At 37.1% G+C, this 15,855-nt stretch overlaps 1 protein-coding gene across 1 annotated transcript in view; it reads right to left on the bottom strand.

Annotated features, from left to right (window-relative positions):
* The window catches only part of RAB18 (RAB18, member RAS oncogene family), a 35,911-nt gene extending 20,684 nt beyond the window's left edge, over positions 1-15,227 (bottom strand). The window contains exons 1-2 of the mRNA XM_047065007.1: positions 15,057-15,227; positions 10,278-10,333 (exon numbers count right to left, since the gene is read on the bottom strand). Of these exons, the coding sequence (XP_046920963.1) occupies positions 10,278-10,333; positions 15,057-15,124 (124 nt within the window). The 5' untranslated portion in view covers positions 15,125-15,227. The remainder of the gene's footprint in view (positions 1-10,277; positions 10,334-15,056) is intronic.
* Between the last annotated feature and the right edge of the window lie 628 nt (positions 15,228-15,855).

Here is a 15,855-nt window from a genome sequence, read left to right as displayed (position 1 = left end):
TGAAAAAATACACCTAACATCTCACTTAAATAGTAAAAGACTTAATGTTTTCCCCTTTATACCAGGAATAAAAGAAGGATATCAACCCTCATCACTTCTCTCAACTTTTTTTTTTTTTTTTTAGCCAGGGCAATAAGAAATAAAAAAGTCATCCAGATGGGAAAAAGATGTAGAAATTCAATGGAATATACAGGATTAAAAAAAAAATGTTCCTAGAACTATTAAGCAAGTTTAGCAAGGTTGGAAGATACAAACTAAACATTTAAAAAATGTATTGTATTTCTATATATTAGCAATTAGCAAAGGATTTTTTTAATTTTAATACCACCTTTTAATAAAAATCTATTAAATATTTAGGGCTAAATCTGACAAAAGATGTAAAAAACATATAACCACTCTGAAATTTTAAAAGACCTAAATGAACAGAGATATTTAATTTGTTCTCTGATCATAAGACTCAATATTGTTAAAAGGTTAATTCTCCCCAAATTGTTCTGTATAGATTCAACTGCAATCCCTACAAAAATCCTGGCAAGCTTTTGTTGGTAAATCAACTATCTAATTATAAAAATTAATTGGGAAATGCAAAGAAACCAGAATAACCAAAATAATTTTGAAAAAAGTACAAAATTGGTAGACCAACAATATATGACTTCTAGATCTATTATAAAGCTACAGAAATCAAGATAGTAAGGCACTGACATAAAGACAAATAAATTAATGAGACAGAGTCCAGAAACAGACTCACACATATATAAACAACTGATATTTTTACAAAGGTCCAAAAGCTATGCAGTACAGAAGGGACAGCCTTTTCAACAAATGATTTTAGAACATATACACAATAGGGCAGGTGAGGGGAGGAGGAAAAAGAACTTTGATTCATATATGTTTTATACTGTACCCAAAAATTAAATCAAAATGAAGCACAGACCTAAAGTAGCACATAAAACTGTAAAACATCTAGAGGAAAACATAGGGAGAAAATCATTCCAACCCTCTGTTAAGCAAAAGGGTACAACACTGAAACCATCATTTTTTTTGAGGGGGCAGGCAGCTCACAAGTGCACACACTTGGGGCAGAGGGAGAGAGAGGGAGACAGAGAGGGATGGAGGGAGGCTCTACGCCCAGTGCAGAGCCAGACACAGGGCTCAATATCATGACCATGAGACCATGACCTTAGCCAAAATCAAGAGTGGGACACTTAACTGAGCCACCCAGGCGCCCCTGAAACCACTACTGATAAGAAAAAACTGACAAATTGAATTTCATCAAATTACGAATTTCTGCTTTTAGAAATTTGTTAAGAGAATGACAAGAGGAGCCACAGACTAAGATAATATCTGCAAAGCACATATCATGTAATAAGGGACTTACATGCAGAATAAAGAACTCTCAAAACTCAACAGTAAGGAAAAAAAATTTTTAAATGAACAAAAGATTTACACACTTCACACACACACTCAAAATACAGATAGCTAGCTAGCAAATATGAACTTTAAAGACACTCAACATCATTTATCATTAGGCAATGCAAATTAAACTACAATGAGATTACCAAGACATACATATTGGAATGGTTAAAATTTTTAAATCTGATTGTGCTAAGTGTAATAGGGGAGGATGCAGAGAACAGGAACTTCCATACACTACTAGTGGGAATGTAAAATGATGCAATCACTCTATTAAAAAATGGATGAAAGTTAAACATGCATTTACCATATGATCCAGCAATCCTATTACTGGTCTATTTACTCTAAGGTTATAAAAATTAATATTTATATAAAATCCTGTACCTGAATGTTTATAACAGGTCTATTCATAACCATCAAAAACTGGAAACAATCCAATGTCCTATAATAAGTGGATGGATAAATCAACTCTGCAACATCCATGCAATGGAATACAACCCAGCAATAAAAAGAAACAAATGACGGGGTGCCTGGGTGGCTCAGTCGGTTAAGCATCCAACATCAACTCAGGTCATGATCTCATGGTTCGTGAGTTTGAGCCCCGCGTTGGGCTCTGTGCTGACAGCTCAGAGCCTGGAGCCTGCTTCGGATTCTGTGTCTCCCTCTCTCCCTGCCCCTCCCCCACTCATGCTGTCTCTCTCTCTCTCAAAAATAAACAAACGTTAAAAAAAAAAGAAACAAATGACTGATGTGCAACAGCTTGGATATAGTTCAAAGGTACTATGTTAAGTGAAAAAAGTCTAAAAAGTTTGCATAATATATCCCATTTACATGACATTCTCAAAAAGATAAAATTATAGTGATGAAGACTGAGCAGGGGCAGTCTTCAGGGGCTAGAGGCAAGGAAAAAATAAGACTGAAAAGGCAACAGGTAGTTTTTTGGGGGGATGATGAAACTGCTTAATATCTTGACTGTGGTAATAGTTAAATGACTATACAAATTTGTATAATACACGTTAAAATTCAAAAAACCTGTATCCCCAAAAAAGCCAATATTACTGTGGGATAACTTTTAAAAAACATATGCTAGTAACAGAACATATCAAAAATATTTTCTGAAAGAATAAATTATCAGAGAACATGTATTATTTCTGCTTCTTTCCTATTTAAGATTTACTTTGGTGCTAAGTCAAAGACTGATTTTGTAAAATTTTTCCATGGGCTTTTAAAGTAATGACTTCTTCACTTAAAAGATTTGTCAATTAAGGGGTGCTTGGCTGACTTTCAGTAGAGCACACAACTCTTGATCTTGGGGTTGCAAGTGCAAGCTTCATGTTGGATGTAGAAATTACTTAAAATAAAATCTTTAAAAAAAAAAAAAGATTTGTTGATTGCGTTATGCTATTTCCCTATGGCCGCATTTGTGTCTTTTGGATTTATTTATGAAAAAGATATAACAAATCTCCTAATATAACTGTATTCTCATCATATTATTCCCTTGTGTTTTGAATAGGTTTTGGTTTTATATATATATATATTATATATATATATAAAATCTATGTTTGGTGCCTACTTGTTTAAGACTGTTATAACTACACTGTTAATTAATTGGGCCTTTCATTATTGTAACTGTCCTATTTCATTATGTCCAGTGCATTAACCTTAAATTCTACTTTAAATTACCTTATAGTACTGACTCTGCTTTTGTATTGTTTACATTTGCCTGGCCCATCCCTTTATTTTCAACCTCTCATTATTTAAGTATTCCTCAATTCCATTTAACAATATAAATTATTAGGAGGCCTGGATCTATTCACATTTAATTAACTGATATATTTTAATTCTGTTGCTTCCTTCTCATGTTTAACATTTTTGGCATTCTGCTCAAACCTGTGTTTGATCCTTTTTATTTCTGTATTACTATGCTGTGATTAAAAGATTACCAAGTTAGAAGTTAGGAGGCTGGGTTCAGTCTCAGCTCTCTTACTGAGGTCTAGAAGGTGACGTCTAGATAGGCAGGAGGTTAACCTCTTTAAGTCAATTTCCCCCTTCTCATCAAGGAATATAAAACTTGCTGCTTTACCTGGGTTTTAGTTTTTTGGTGGGAGGGAGGGTGGAGAATATCAGGGGAAAGGGACATCAAGAGGGATACTATAAGAGCTTTAAGGATCCAATGGGGACAAGATTACAAGGACCTAGATCTCCAAATCTGAGTTTACAAACAACTTTAAAAGTATCAACAATGAAACGAGGGAAGTGCTCTGCTACCCAGAGGATAGAGTAAATATGTTTTAAGAGTTAAGAAAGAGTGGAAGCTAGGGGTGAGAAATGAAGATGTACAAAACCTCATGAAGATTAAAGTCTGGGAGATGAAGAATAACCTGGGAGGCCAGGGGTTTTTGTGATGACTACTCAGAGAGGGACAAACAATAATGGTTTTAGGGCAAAAAGCAATAGCAAGTTTAAAAATGTTTGAGAGGAAAGCGGGGGGGGGGGGGGGGTGGGGGGGGTGGAGGAAGGTCTTCTGAGAGAAGTAGGCTGAATTCCAAGACCCCAACTTGACTCCTGCTGATGGACAGGAAGCTGGTAGAGGGTTGGATGGTCTTACTCCAAATGAATATCATTACCCAATAAATAAGAAATAAAGTGACAACAAAATAGCCTGGAAATTAGGAAACACATCCCTAAATCAAAGATTTCAAATGTTTGGGGCACCTGGGTGGCTCAATCAGTTAAGCATCTGACTCTTGATCTTAGCTCAGGTCCTGATCTTGGGGTCGTGAGTTCAAACAATGCAGTAGGCTCTGTACTGGGCGTGAAGCCTACTTAAAAAATAAAAATAAAAATAAAAAAATTCAAACGTTCAAAGAAAGCTAAACTGAAAATTCAGACTATCTAGTGTGCAATGAAAAAGTACTAGACACCCTACTAAAACCTATGGGGCACAGCAAACGTGTTCTTCAAGAATATCTTTATTAAATAAGGACTGAAAAGAAGGCAACTTAATACTCATCATAAGAAACTAACAAAATAAACCAAAAGAAAAGTAGGAAGAAGGAAAAAAATGAAGCAATTTCTCAAACAATTAAATAAATATGTTCCTAAGAAAAGACAGACTACAAAAACATCCAAGTTTAGAAATGAAGGAAAAGCATAAACAATTAACTTAAGAGATAAGTTGGGAGGCTTTCCCAGTTCCACTCCCAAGGCTGTCCTAAGAAATAGAAAACCGGAAGAGGTTAGAATGGTAAAGAAGGGAGAAGGATCAGAATGACTCACAGGTAAAATGTAACCTCTACAGAACAGATAGTTCCAATATTGAAGCTAATAAAGACAATTTTAAAAGATAGAAAACTCTTTCATTTTATAAACCAAAACTCTTTCATTTTATAAACCAATACAACTTTAATATAAAATCCTGTTTTTAAAAAAATAAAGACTATCTTGTGTACAAAAACAGATGTAAAACTCCTAAACTATTAGTCAACATAATCCAGAAATATGTCAAAAATATGAGCGAAGACCTATCTAGGAAAGCAAGGACCCTTCCGTATTAAAAAGTCTATCAACCATTAATCAGTGCTGACAAGGCATATGAAAAAAGTCATACTCTCTCCCAATAAAACCCTTAGTAAAAGAGGAAAAAAGAAATTATTTACATATGATGAAGACCATTTGTCATTATTCTAAATACAGAAATGCTAGAGCCCTTTTTATTGCTTTACTCCAATTAAAATGTTTAACTGAATGAAATTACATGAAATAGAATAGTTACATTTTTCTTCTAACTACCTAATATTTCCAAATAATTTAACAGGTTTGTGTTATGGCATTAAACAAGATATATAAAGTCACTATTTTAAATAAATTGTCATTTTGTTAAGTCAGCCCAAACCATAAGGTAACTTGTGGATGGAACAGATTTGGCCGCTTGTCCTTAGAAGCCAAACACAGGTGATATGAGGGCACACTCATTAATATTTTTAAAAGCTTAACAAGGGAGTAATAAGAATCACTGACCTAAGTCAACCAATCACAACCAAAATTTGTCTACATTGAAATGTATCAAACCTCAAACCATTTTCATATACTTTAGCAATTATGTCTTACAACCAGATTAAGGAACAGTTTGTGAGCTATCTTAAGTAGAGAACTCGTTTTAAATTTTCTAATTTTTATTTGAAAAAAAGTTTTACTTAAAGCACTTTTTCTACTCAAAGGTAAGTTACCTAAAACAGAGTAAATTAAAAAACAAAAACTTAAAAAATATTAAAAATAAAAACTTTAACATGAAGCCAATTTTTCCCACGTAATCAAATTATATGAAGTTAGTGTAACTAATTTCTACAAGATCTAACCGATGCTTACCATTTCAATTAGTTCTATTTATGCAGCCGATTAAGTACCATCATATGGCCTTGCCACAGCAGAAAAAGAAACTTTATGCCTTTTTCTTTCAAACACCCCTACGTAGCAAACAAAAAACCTGTTCAATATATTCTTACAATTTTGTGTGTGTATTTATTTTTATGTCAGAAATAATTACCTTGGGTTATACCTTTGTATCTGTTGCCTCATTCTATTTCTTCTTCTAAGATTCAAATACACATATGCTGAATCTCCTTTTCTGATTTCCACATCATTTTCTCTAATGTGTTTTAACATTTTTATTCACTTTGATAAATTCCACCCACTTTTTCCATTTCTAGCTTCCCTGTCCTTTATTTTGTTTTCCACAGTCTCTACTGTCCCTTGTGATCCTTCTAATTTCACCTTCATTTCAGCGATGGTTTTATTTTCTTACCTTATTTTTCTTTCTGCTCAATCAGCTTACATTGCATTTTCTCATGCGGCTACACTGTCTCTTCCCTGACCTCTTCTATCACTGTTTTGTGCTCTCAGTGGTAAATACTTCCAAAAGTGTTTTTGTTTTTTTTTAATTTTTTTTTTTTAACGTTTTATTTATTTTTGAGACAGAGAGAGACAGAGCATGAACAGGGGAGGGGCAGAGAGAGAGGGAGTCATAGCATCTGAAGCAGGCTCCAGGCTCTGAGCCATCAGCCCAGAGCCCGACGCGGGGCTCGAACTCACGGACCGTGAGATCGTGTCCTGAGCTGAAGTCGGACGCCCAACCTACTGAGCCACCCAGGCGCCCCCAAAAAGTGTTCTAAATTAACAAAATGGTTGGACATGATTTTCAACTCCCTTACAGAAGTATTTTTTCTGTTGAGTATGCTTTATCTGTCCTTGGTTTTTCTGCTACTTTCTTCCTTTTTGATTCTGGAAAGGTAGGAGTGGCCTTCAGCTGAAATCCTTTTGTTAATTCATCTTTAAAGGAGGTTGGGGGTTTTTTGGATAAGCTATTTGTAAGAGGTTCATGAAGAAGGCCATAGTGACTCCAGTTCTTAACCAGAAAAACTTTGTCTTGATTCAGGGTTTTACATGAGAATCTTTTTTTTTTTTTTTTTTTTTAATTCTCAACAGCCACTGGAGACAGGCAGCCCTGAGGTTTTCAGGATGCAAAGACATCTCTTCCCCACTGCTACAGAGACAGAAAAATGCCAAAAAAAAAAAAAAAAAAAAAAAAGCCTGTTTGGCTTCATCTCCCCAACTTCTTAGAATCAAACCAGGTACAGGGAAACTCCTGCCATCAGCTTTAAAAGCCCATGTTGCTTTTGCAAACAAGGGATTTTGGTTTTGCATCTCAGGGTGGGCCTCTCGGTTTCATGAAGCATCTCTTGCTGGTTCCAAGCTCTATAGCTGTGGCATCCTCGCTCCACTTCCCACATGCAGCCTGCTTGTTCTCGCTGCTTTTGGCAGACATTCCGCCTATTTTGTGGCCTAGGGTTTTTAGCTCTCTTCTAGTTCAGTGGAATACAGCGTATGTGTTTTACTTTTTCCCTCTCTTTGTTGTTACTCTGGCCAACTGCCAGAAAGGAAAAAAAGAAAATGCCAACTTTATTGTACCATCCTCAGACTCAAAAATCTAACAAATATGTTAAAAGGATATGTTATACAAGACAAAAACTTGAGTGTCTCACCATATTACTGAAAGATAAAAGTATGCTTTCCTTACTATTTTATTGATAAAATACTAATTTTCCACAATGTGGACCTTTTACAAGGTCATTATAGCAAACGGGCTAATTGCTTTTATTTTAAAAACTCATGTGTATGTTAGTTATAACCTAAGGCAGAAAATAATCTGATGCCTAAATGTAAAAGACACTTTTCAAGACCCAGGGCCCATCTGGGGAACAAATTATGTATATACTCATCAGTATGCCACAACCCCAGTATTTGTTTTTAAAGCAGACAAAGTCTTTTTAATAGTAAGGACAACACATAATTTATCATACTCCCCAGATTCCAATCGGGTTTGAAATGAGGACAGATGGCTTTATATTATACATGGATCATTCCCTGAGTAAAATTTTAACTCTAGGCAAATTTATTTTCCTGCCAGTTACTACCCTTCTCCTCACTATCCATTGTTAGGCATGTTCTGAGTGAAATGAAGTTTTACTACCAATTTTTTAAAGGAACAAGTAATACATAAAAGCCAAATTAAAATGGATTTTAAGTTACTAGTGTTTTAAATTTTGTTTAATGATTTTATTTTATTTTTGAGAGACAGTGAGAGACAGAGCGTGAGCCAGGGAGGGGCACAGAGAGAGGGAGACACAGAATCTGAAGCAGGCTCCAGGCTCTGAGCTGTCAGCCCAGAGCCCGACGCGGGGCTCGAACTCACGAACCATGAGATCATGACCTGAGCCAAGGTTCGATGCTTAACCGACTAAGCCACCCAGGTGCCCCTAAATTACTAGTGTTTTAAATGACTCCTTTTCACACACATAAAAGTAAATCGGTAAATGTTAATATGCCACACAAAAGCTAAATAATGCTTGGTATAACTGACTAAACATTTAGAGGCACTGTGAGTACATATTGATAGAAACAAAAAAGAGACCTCCTCCTTACAGAATTGTAAATAAGAAATGTAGATGGAATGATGGGACTTGAAAAATCACCGTTTGATAACCACCACAGTTAGAATGACAGAATGACACTTCATAGTAAAGAAATTTGGCATATGTCACTTTAAGTAACCTAAATCCCATCACAGGAATGGTACAAATATCCACTATGCTCTGAGAAACACTTTGAAGAATTCCTGTCAAAAAGGCATAACTTGAATCTAACCATGAGGACACTCTGGACAAATGCAATTGAAGGATATTCTACAATGTAACTGACCTGTAAGAACTCCAAAAATGTCAAAGCCATGAAAGACAAAGAAAGACTGGAGAGAAATGACAACTAAATTGTGTGTGATCCTGGACTGGATCCTGGACCAGAAACAAAACATAGTTTTTTTCTTTTTTTTTCTAAATAAGACATTAGGGAGACAATTAATGAAATCTGTCTATATAGAGTAGAATTGTAACCATCTTCATTTAGGAAATACACACCAAAGTATTTAGAGGTTAATCATATCTCCATTTTTATTCTCAATTAAAAAAAAAAAAACAAGAATACTGGTATGTATATGTAAAGGAAGAATGACAAAGCATATGTTTAAAGCATAAATATTAATGTTTGGGGCTATACAAAATTCTTGTACTATTTTTATAACCTTTCTCTAAGTATGAAATTATTTAACATTTGAAAAAAAAGGAAACAAAAATAAATCTACACACACAATAAATGAAAACAAATAAAGCCAGTTAAGAGAAACTCATTTTCCCTAATAATGATGCTAGGATCGTATTTACTACATTCTGCTCATCAGATCATGAAATTTTAGAGCTGTAAGAAAAATGTATTATCTCTCTGAAAACAGTGAAGTTAAAGGACTTGCTCAAAATCTAGACAACTGGTTCAAGGCAGAGCCAAGACTACTATCCCACTCTGACTCAGCTCTTTCACATACTGCACGCTGTCTCTTGATACTTTTCTATTGTCATCTACTCCCTAAACATGTGACATATTTTGGTAAATATTTAGCTCTATTTTCTCATGTATTCTAGTAAGCTAGTGTAGCAAACCACTTTCAGGCAATCTAAATTTCATTTTAAAAAGCCACTTAGGTATTACTGCTTCTAACAATCTTTAACAACTAATATCAATAAACCTGTTGAGTTCAGAACATATGCAAGATACTGTAGCAAACGCTAAAAAGGCAACACAGTCTACTAGTAGGTGATACTGTTAGGTCCATGATGATAGACACCAAGTCTGCATTATTCACCATTATAACCCGACCTCTCAGGACAATGCCTGGCATACAATAAATATTCAGATAATTATATGCTGCTAAATAAAAGACAATGCATAGTACAAGAAAGAAATGTGTGTACAGATAATCATAATATCCACAGTGATAAAACAAAGTGCCATGAACCAACAAATAAAGTTAGTTTTGCTTGGTGAGATCTACAAAGGCTCCAGAAATTTAATGAAACCAAGTTGAGCCTTGAAAGATAAAGAAGACATGAAAGCAACAGATATGGAAGCAATGGGGTGGTGAGATGAAGGATAGAAGGAATCAGATAAAACAGACTGAAGGCAAGAAAATATGTGGCATTTCTATTGAATTTTTTTAATTTAACTTAATTTTTTTAAATTTTTTACATTTATTTATTTTTGAGAGACAGAGAGAGAGAGAGAGCGTGAGCAGGGGAAGGGCAGAGAGAGAGAGAGACACGGAATCAGAAGCAGGCTCCAAGCTCTGAGCTGTCAGCAGAGCCTGACGCAGGGCTCGAACCCACAAACCGTGAGATCATGATCTGAGCCCAAGTCGGATGCTTAATCGACTGAGCCACCCAGGCGCCCCTCTACTGAATTTTTAAATACAGGCTTACCTATCGTTGCTGCAAGTTCTGGATCAAAAGTATCATCTGTGAACCTCAAGAGCAGGCTAAAAGAGATGTTAAAAAGACAGATTAGAAATTTCTCTTTTTTCTTAACCATGTATTACATTTTGTTACAAATTAGACACAAATAAGAATCGCTGATGTTGGTCTGCTCCCACAAATACTGCCTCAGTGCAGGTATATAAATACTGCTTCAATACAGGTATATTAAATTATTGAAAATAATTTAATTATTTATTATTATAATAATTTAATTCCAATAATTAAATTATTGAAAAGGCAATAAAAGAATCCCAAGAGCAAAATAGTTTACTTAATATAGTCCCCATGCTCCCCTACATAATTCCCAAGTGTGAAAAGATTTGGGCTGTGTTTTGGTTTTGGTTTTGAACTGTACTGGTACGTCCTTGTAAGAAAATAGTATCGGCAAAAACATTATACTGTGACATGGACAAAAGGGGGGAAAATAAGTCTCTTGGAATACAACAAATTAATGTTTTGTTTAAGTCTGATGTGTAATCCACTCTGAATTCAAGTAAAAACATACAGGTGAGAAAATCTATCATTTTGTAACAAGTAGTAGGACTACTACCTAAGTGGGAAGAAAAGATCTAGCAAAAAGTGAGGGTAGACAGATCATACCAGAGACAGAATAACTACATTCTGGCAAATGCTAAGAAGGGTGTATGAAATCAAGTAGGCCACAGGGAGCTACTGAAAGCTTAAAAAAAAAAAAAATGGCAAGAAATGCTCTTACATTTTGAAAATGTAAAGAAAAGTTAATGACAGGAAAAAAAAAGCAAGAAAATTAACAGAAGACAACTGCCATGGTTATGGTGAGAGATAAGGACTAAATCCAGGAAACAGTAAAGAAACTAGAAGGGAAGAGATGAAATAAAAGCAAAAGACACCATTAGGAGTACTCTAAGATTATATATCTCCCAGAATTACTTATTTAATGTAAGGTAAAGTGCCAGTGATTAAAAGCTCTTCAAAAATAAAATCTAAGCTTTTCTTAAAGCCCTGGATTTTATAAAATTAATCAATCCTCCCTCACATCATCTCCAACAATAGGACTAGATTGTTCTATTCACCTGTATGCATTAGTAAGATCAAGGAAATAGCTATCAGATGTTTGAACTGAAAAAAAAAATTTATATATATATATATATATATATATATTTCTACAGATTGTAATTATTGCTGCTAGAGATTTTTTTTTTTTTTTTTTTTTTTGTCCAGAGTATATTGCAACACATAATGGCCTTTTGGTATTCAAAATCTGGTGTTAAGGGATTAACTCTCCTTTTCTTGGTTTTGCCTTCTTGTGTTTACCATAAAACCAGCACCACAAAAGTGAAACAAATTGTAGATTTTTCTACTTAACATTGAACCCTCCTGACTGTACGGTTTTTACTTCCAACATGAGTTAGGTGACAGCACTAACAAGGATCTTAAAAGGCTGCACTTGTAAAAATCTTCTCTCCCCAACATTAAATTTTAAGTTAATAAAAGTGAAGATTTCACTAAAAATTTAGTTACTCATAATTTTAGAATGGAAAAGGTATGTATCCATACTCAGTCACCAAAGAAATATTATTACAAAAACATAAGAACCTTGTAGAGTAGTAGTAGCAATCATAACACCAGAACAATACAATAACAACAACAGTATTGGCTATGATTTATTGAACATCAACAATATGCCACACACTTGAGCCAGCGGTTCTTCTTACACAATTGCTAATCCTTACAATAACACTTGCCATTAATGGTACTTTGTCAGGAAGGACAGGGAACTGATATGGTACAAAGCAACACATTTTAACATAAGCAGAACTTAGCCAGGGGTACACTGTTAGCTGGAAATGTATTCTAAACTCTATGCTCTGCTTCCTTCAAGGCAGAGAGTCTATTTCTCCATTAGATTTTTTAAAGAATCCACAACCAGAAAATGATTAAGAACCAAAGCTCTAAAGGATGTATATTTAAGCTTTCATATTTTCAAAGTTAAAGGAGCAAAATACCCTCCACGCAGAGCGAGAGATGGAAGGAGTAACTACCACTGTATCACTGAGAGGAGACCAAGTTTCCAATAAACAGTGTGATCATAATTAGTCTGCCTTTCCTAATTTACAAATGAAATTGGCCAAAAAGGATGGGGACACAAGAGGGATAGGACAGACAGCAATTTAGATAATACAAAGTCTCTATAATCCATTCCAGTCTCTGAAACACTTCGCTACTTCTTTACTTCCCCACTGTGAGCCACAGAAGAATCTCATACATTTAACATCAGTTAAGGTTTGAGGGATTTCCATTCGAACCTCATTTTTCAAACACGCCTAGAGTGTTCAAGTATCACACACAAGGTCACACAAGTGGCAGCACCAGTTTCATAATCCTGATCTGACTGCTATCACCCATGCTCATTATACTCCAACAGTCTGAAATAAACTGGAAAAATAACCCACTAATTTGAATTAGTTAAGATATTCTTTGTAGTGACAAAACAGATGAACATAAGGGAAAGGAAGCAAAAATAATATTAAAAAACAGAGAGGGAGACAAACCATAAGAGACTCTTAAATACAGAGAACAAGCTGAGGGTTGCTTGGAGGGATGTTGGCTGGGGGGATGGGCTAAATGGGCAAGGGGCATTAAGGAGGACACTTGTTGGGATGAGCACTGGGTGTTACAAGTAAGTGACGAATCATTAAATTCTTTTCCTGAAATCATTATTACACCATATGTTAACTAACTTGGATTTAAATTAATTAATTTAAATTTTTAAAAAAGATGTCCTTTGTCATGCAACAATACAAGTGATGTTGCACTTCTACTAGCTCTAGATCATAGAAACTTACTGGTCAGAACAACCCGTGAAGATTGTATCCATGACAAATGTTTTTGTACTAACTCACCTTAAAAAGCATAGGCTTCTATTTTAGCAGAGTCATTTATTCTCATCCAGAAAGTGTTCAAGGGTGTTTTCCATAGTATATCACATACACCAATAGTGCTTGTCTAGTATATCTACATCTAGATAGGTATATAGACAGATGCCAACTTTCTCCCTAAACACAATCCTTTCTTGAAAGAGGAAGTTAAAGGTGTTAAAATTTTGCAGTAAGCAGCTGAAAATTCACCATTAAGTTCTTAGAAAAGCTTGGAGATTAGATCCAAACACGTTTGTTTGTCTGAGGGGAGAGAAGGAAACCAGTAAATCCATTTCACAGATTTTATGCTAGAGGAAGAACCTCAATTACGTAAACACTCCAATTAACCTTCCAGAAAATTTTAACAGGGCCTAAATAGTCATCCCTCCAATACATTTTAAAAAAGGGCCAACCAAACTTGTATTGGGTTGAACTGCAGAAAATGACATTTAACCATTCTTGAGTTCAAAATCAGCAATTTCATATGCCTTAACCTAAAATGAGAGTCACATCTTATGAAAAAAAGAAAGGTCACGAGGCTATCGAATTCCTTTTGACAATGTTCAATATATTAACTAATTTTTTAACCCTCAAATATAATAGATGGTGATCATGAAAAATATTGAAACCTTTAAATAACACACACACCGCACTATTTTGCTAGCCCATAGATTCATAAATTTATTCCCCGTTATGTGCCAATCCCCCACTCCAATATACACTGAGAACATTAAATGAGGAAAATTAGAAACTACATTGCCATACTTTAAAAATATATACAATTGCAGAACATATTACAGAATAAAATTTCAAACCCGTAAGCATCTAAACAAAAGGAAAACTTTATGAAGTGATTTGAACGATACGGTTAGCAGGAGGCACAGCTAAACCATGGAATTATTTACAGCTCCCGAAATTTGAATATTGTTTAAAAATCAAGACAGCCTAGAATATAAGCCAGTGATGATGATAATCATCAGATGGCAAGGGTAACATTCCTTGGGGAACTCTGTTCTAAGGCTTGAATGAAATCACACCCCGCTTGCAACACCCACTGAGCCTTCCCTGACTGACATTTAACTCGAATTTACCGTCCGTTACCACCGTCCCTCAAGAAAAAGTCAAGAAAGAAAACACAAAATACTACTTTGTTCTTTTACCTCCAGATGATGTGGCAGAACGCGAGGCAACAATAACATGTTACTCTCAAGGGTGGTCCGCCGCTTCAACTAATATCTTAGGCTAAGGTGAATTACTCAAGGGGTCAGAAGACCAAGGAGTTCTTTCACAGCTGACTCATAAAGAAACAGAGAAGCGGCAACGGGGTGCACCAAAATAGGCCAGGAATGTGACCTAAGGCGTCGCGAAACTTCCCGTGCAGAGCCCTGCGTGTTCCGAGAAAGCTTGACAAAAACCAAAGCGCTGGAGTTCCAACTCAACTCGCGGGGTGAATGACAGTGAGCCTGGACCCCGGGGGCCGAGACCCGGCTTCGCGCTCGGCCTCACTCGGGCCAAACCCGCCCGCCACGCCCTAGGCTCGTCGGCAGCAAACCTGCCGGCCGAGCGGCGGCCCTCGGAATTGTTTATTCGGCTTGACGCGAGGAGAAGCGATCCAGACAAGTCGGGCCTGGCACAGGCCGAGAACCGGGCGGGCGCCGGGAGGACAGGGGCCGCAGGACCGCGCGGCCAAGAGGCCGGGAAGAACCCGCGGAGCCCGCCCCCAGCCTGGCCCGCCGCCTTTACCGTTCCCGTCGCGGCCCAGCAGACAGAGGCCACGGCGGCAGGAAGAGCCCCGCTGCCCTCGTCACGGCCCGCAGGCTCGCCTCACCTGGACTTGCCCACGCCACTCTCGCCGATGATGAGGATCTTCAGGGTGGTCAGCACGTCCTCGTCCATCCTGACCCTACTCCGCTCTCAGCCCAGCTGGCCGCCCGGGTCCGGCTCTCAACCCTTCACCCGAGAGAAGTGTCCGCGCATGCGCACCGCTGCACGTCTGCCACCTTCCTTTCTCCCCGGGTGTTTAGGTTGCAGGAGCCCGGGTCGCCCCAGTTCCGCCTTGAGGAAGCTCTGCGTCTGCGCAAACTCAGAGTCCCAGGCGTCTTTCCGGGGAGTTTAATTCCTCCTCTGCGCAAGCGCAGAGTGGAAGAGGTGTGGGTGATTTCGCCCTGCTTTGTAGGCTGTTAGTAACCCCCGGTCCTAACCTAACCCTCCTTCAGTGGTGTACTTGGGAAAGGACTGAGTTGCAGAGCACAACGCTCTTTTATTTCAGCAGCTGCTCATAACAGCTGCATTGCAGTGGGAAAAGCTTTGTGTTTGAAGGCAGATTATCTTAAGCCCCAACTCCACCTGATGAGGGATAGAAGCAAAAATATGTTCAACTTTAGCCCACAAGGCTGACCTATAGCCTGCATAGTTTTGATAAGGTTCAAATATGTGCTGGTTGCTACATTCTTAAAGGGTTTCATGACTGCCTGTCTTACCAATTATTAATATAGAACGGAGTGAGAGGTGCCTGGGTGGTTCAGTCGGTTAAGCGTCAGACTTCAGTTCAGGTCATGATCTCAAGGTCAGTGGGTTTGAGCCCCTTGGGGCTCTGCGCTGACAGCTGGGAACCTGGAGCCTGCTTC

This window comes from Lynx rufus, unplaced genomic scaffold (genome assembly GCF_022079265.1).
Source record: "Lynx rufus isolate CCGP_SWC_20201006 ecotype Redwood Valley unplaced genomic scaffold, mLynRuf1.p SCAF_7, whole genome shotgun sequence".
Taxonomy (NCBI): domain Eukaryota; kingdom Metazoa; phylum Chordata; class Mammalia; order Carnivora; family Felidae; genus Lynx; species Lynx rufus.
The sequence above is the reverse complement of the archived record's forward strand: the minus strand, read 5'-3'. Positions and strand labels throughout refer to the sequence as shown.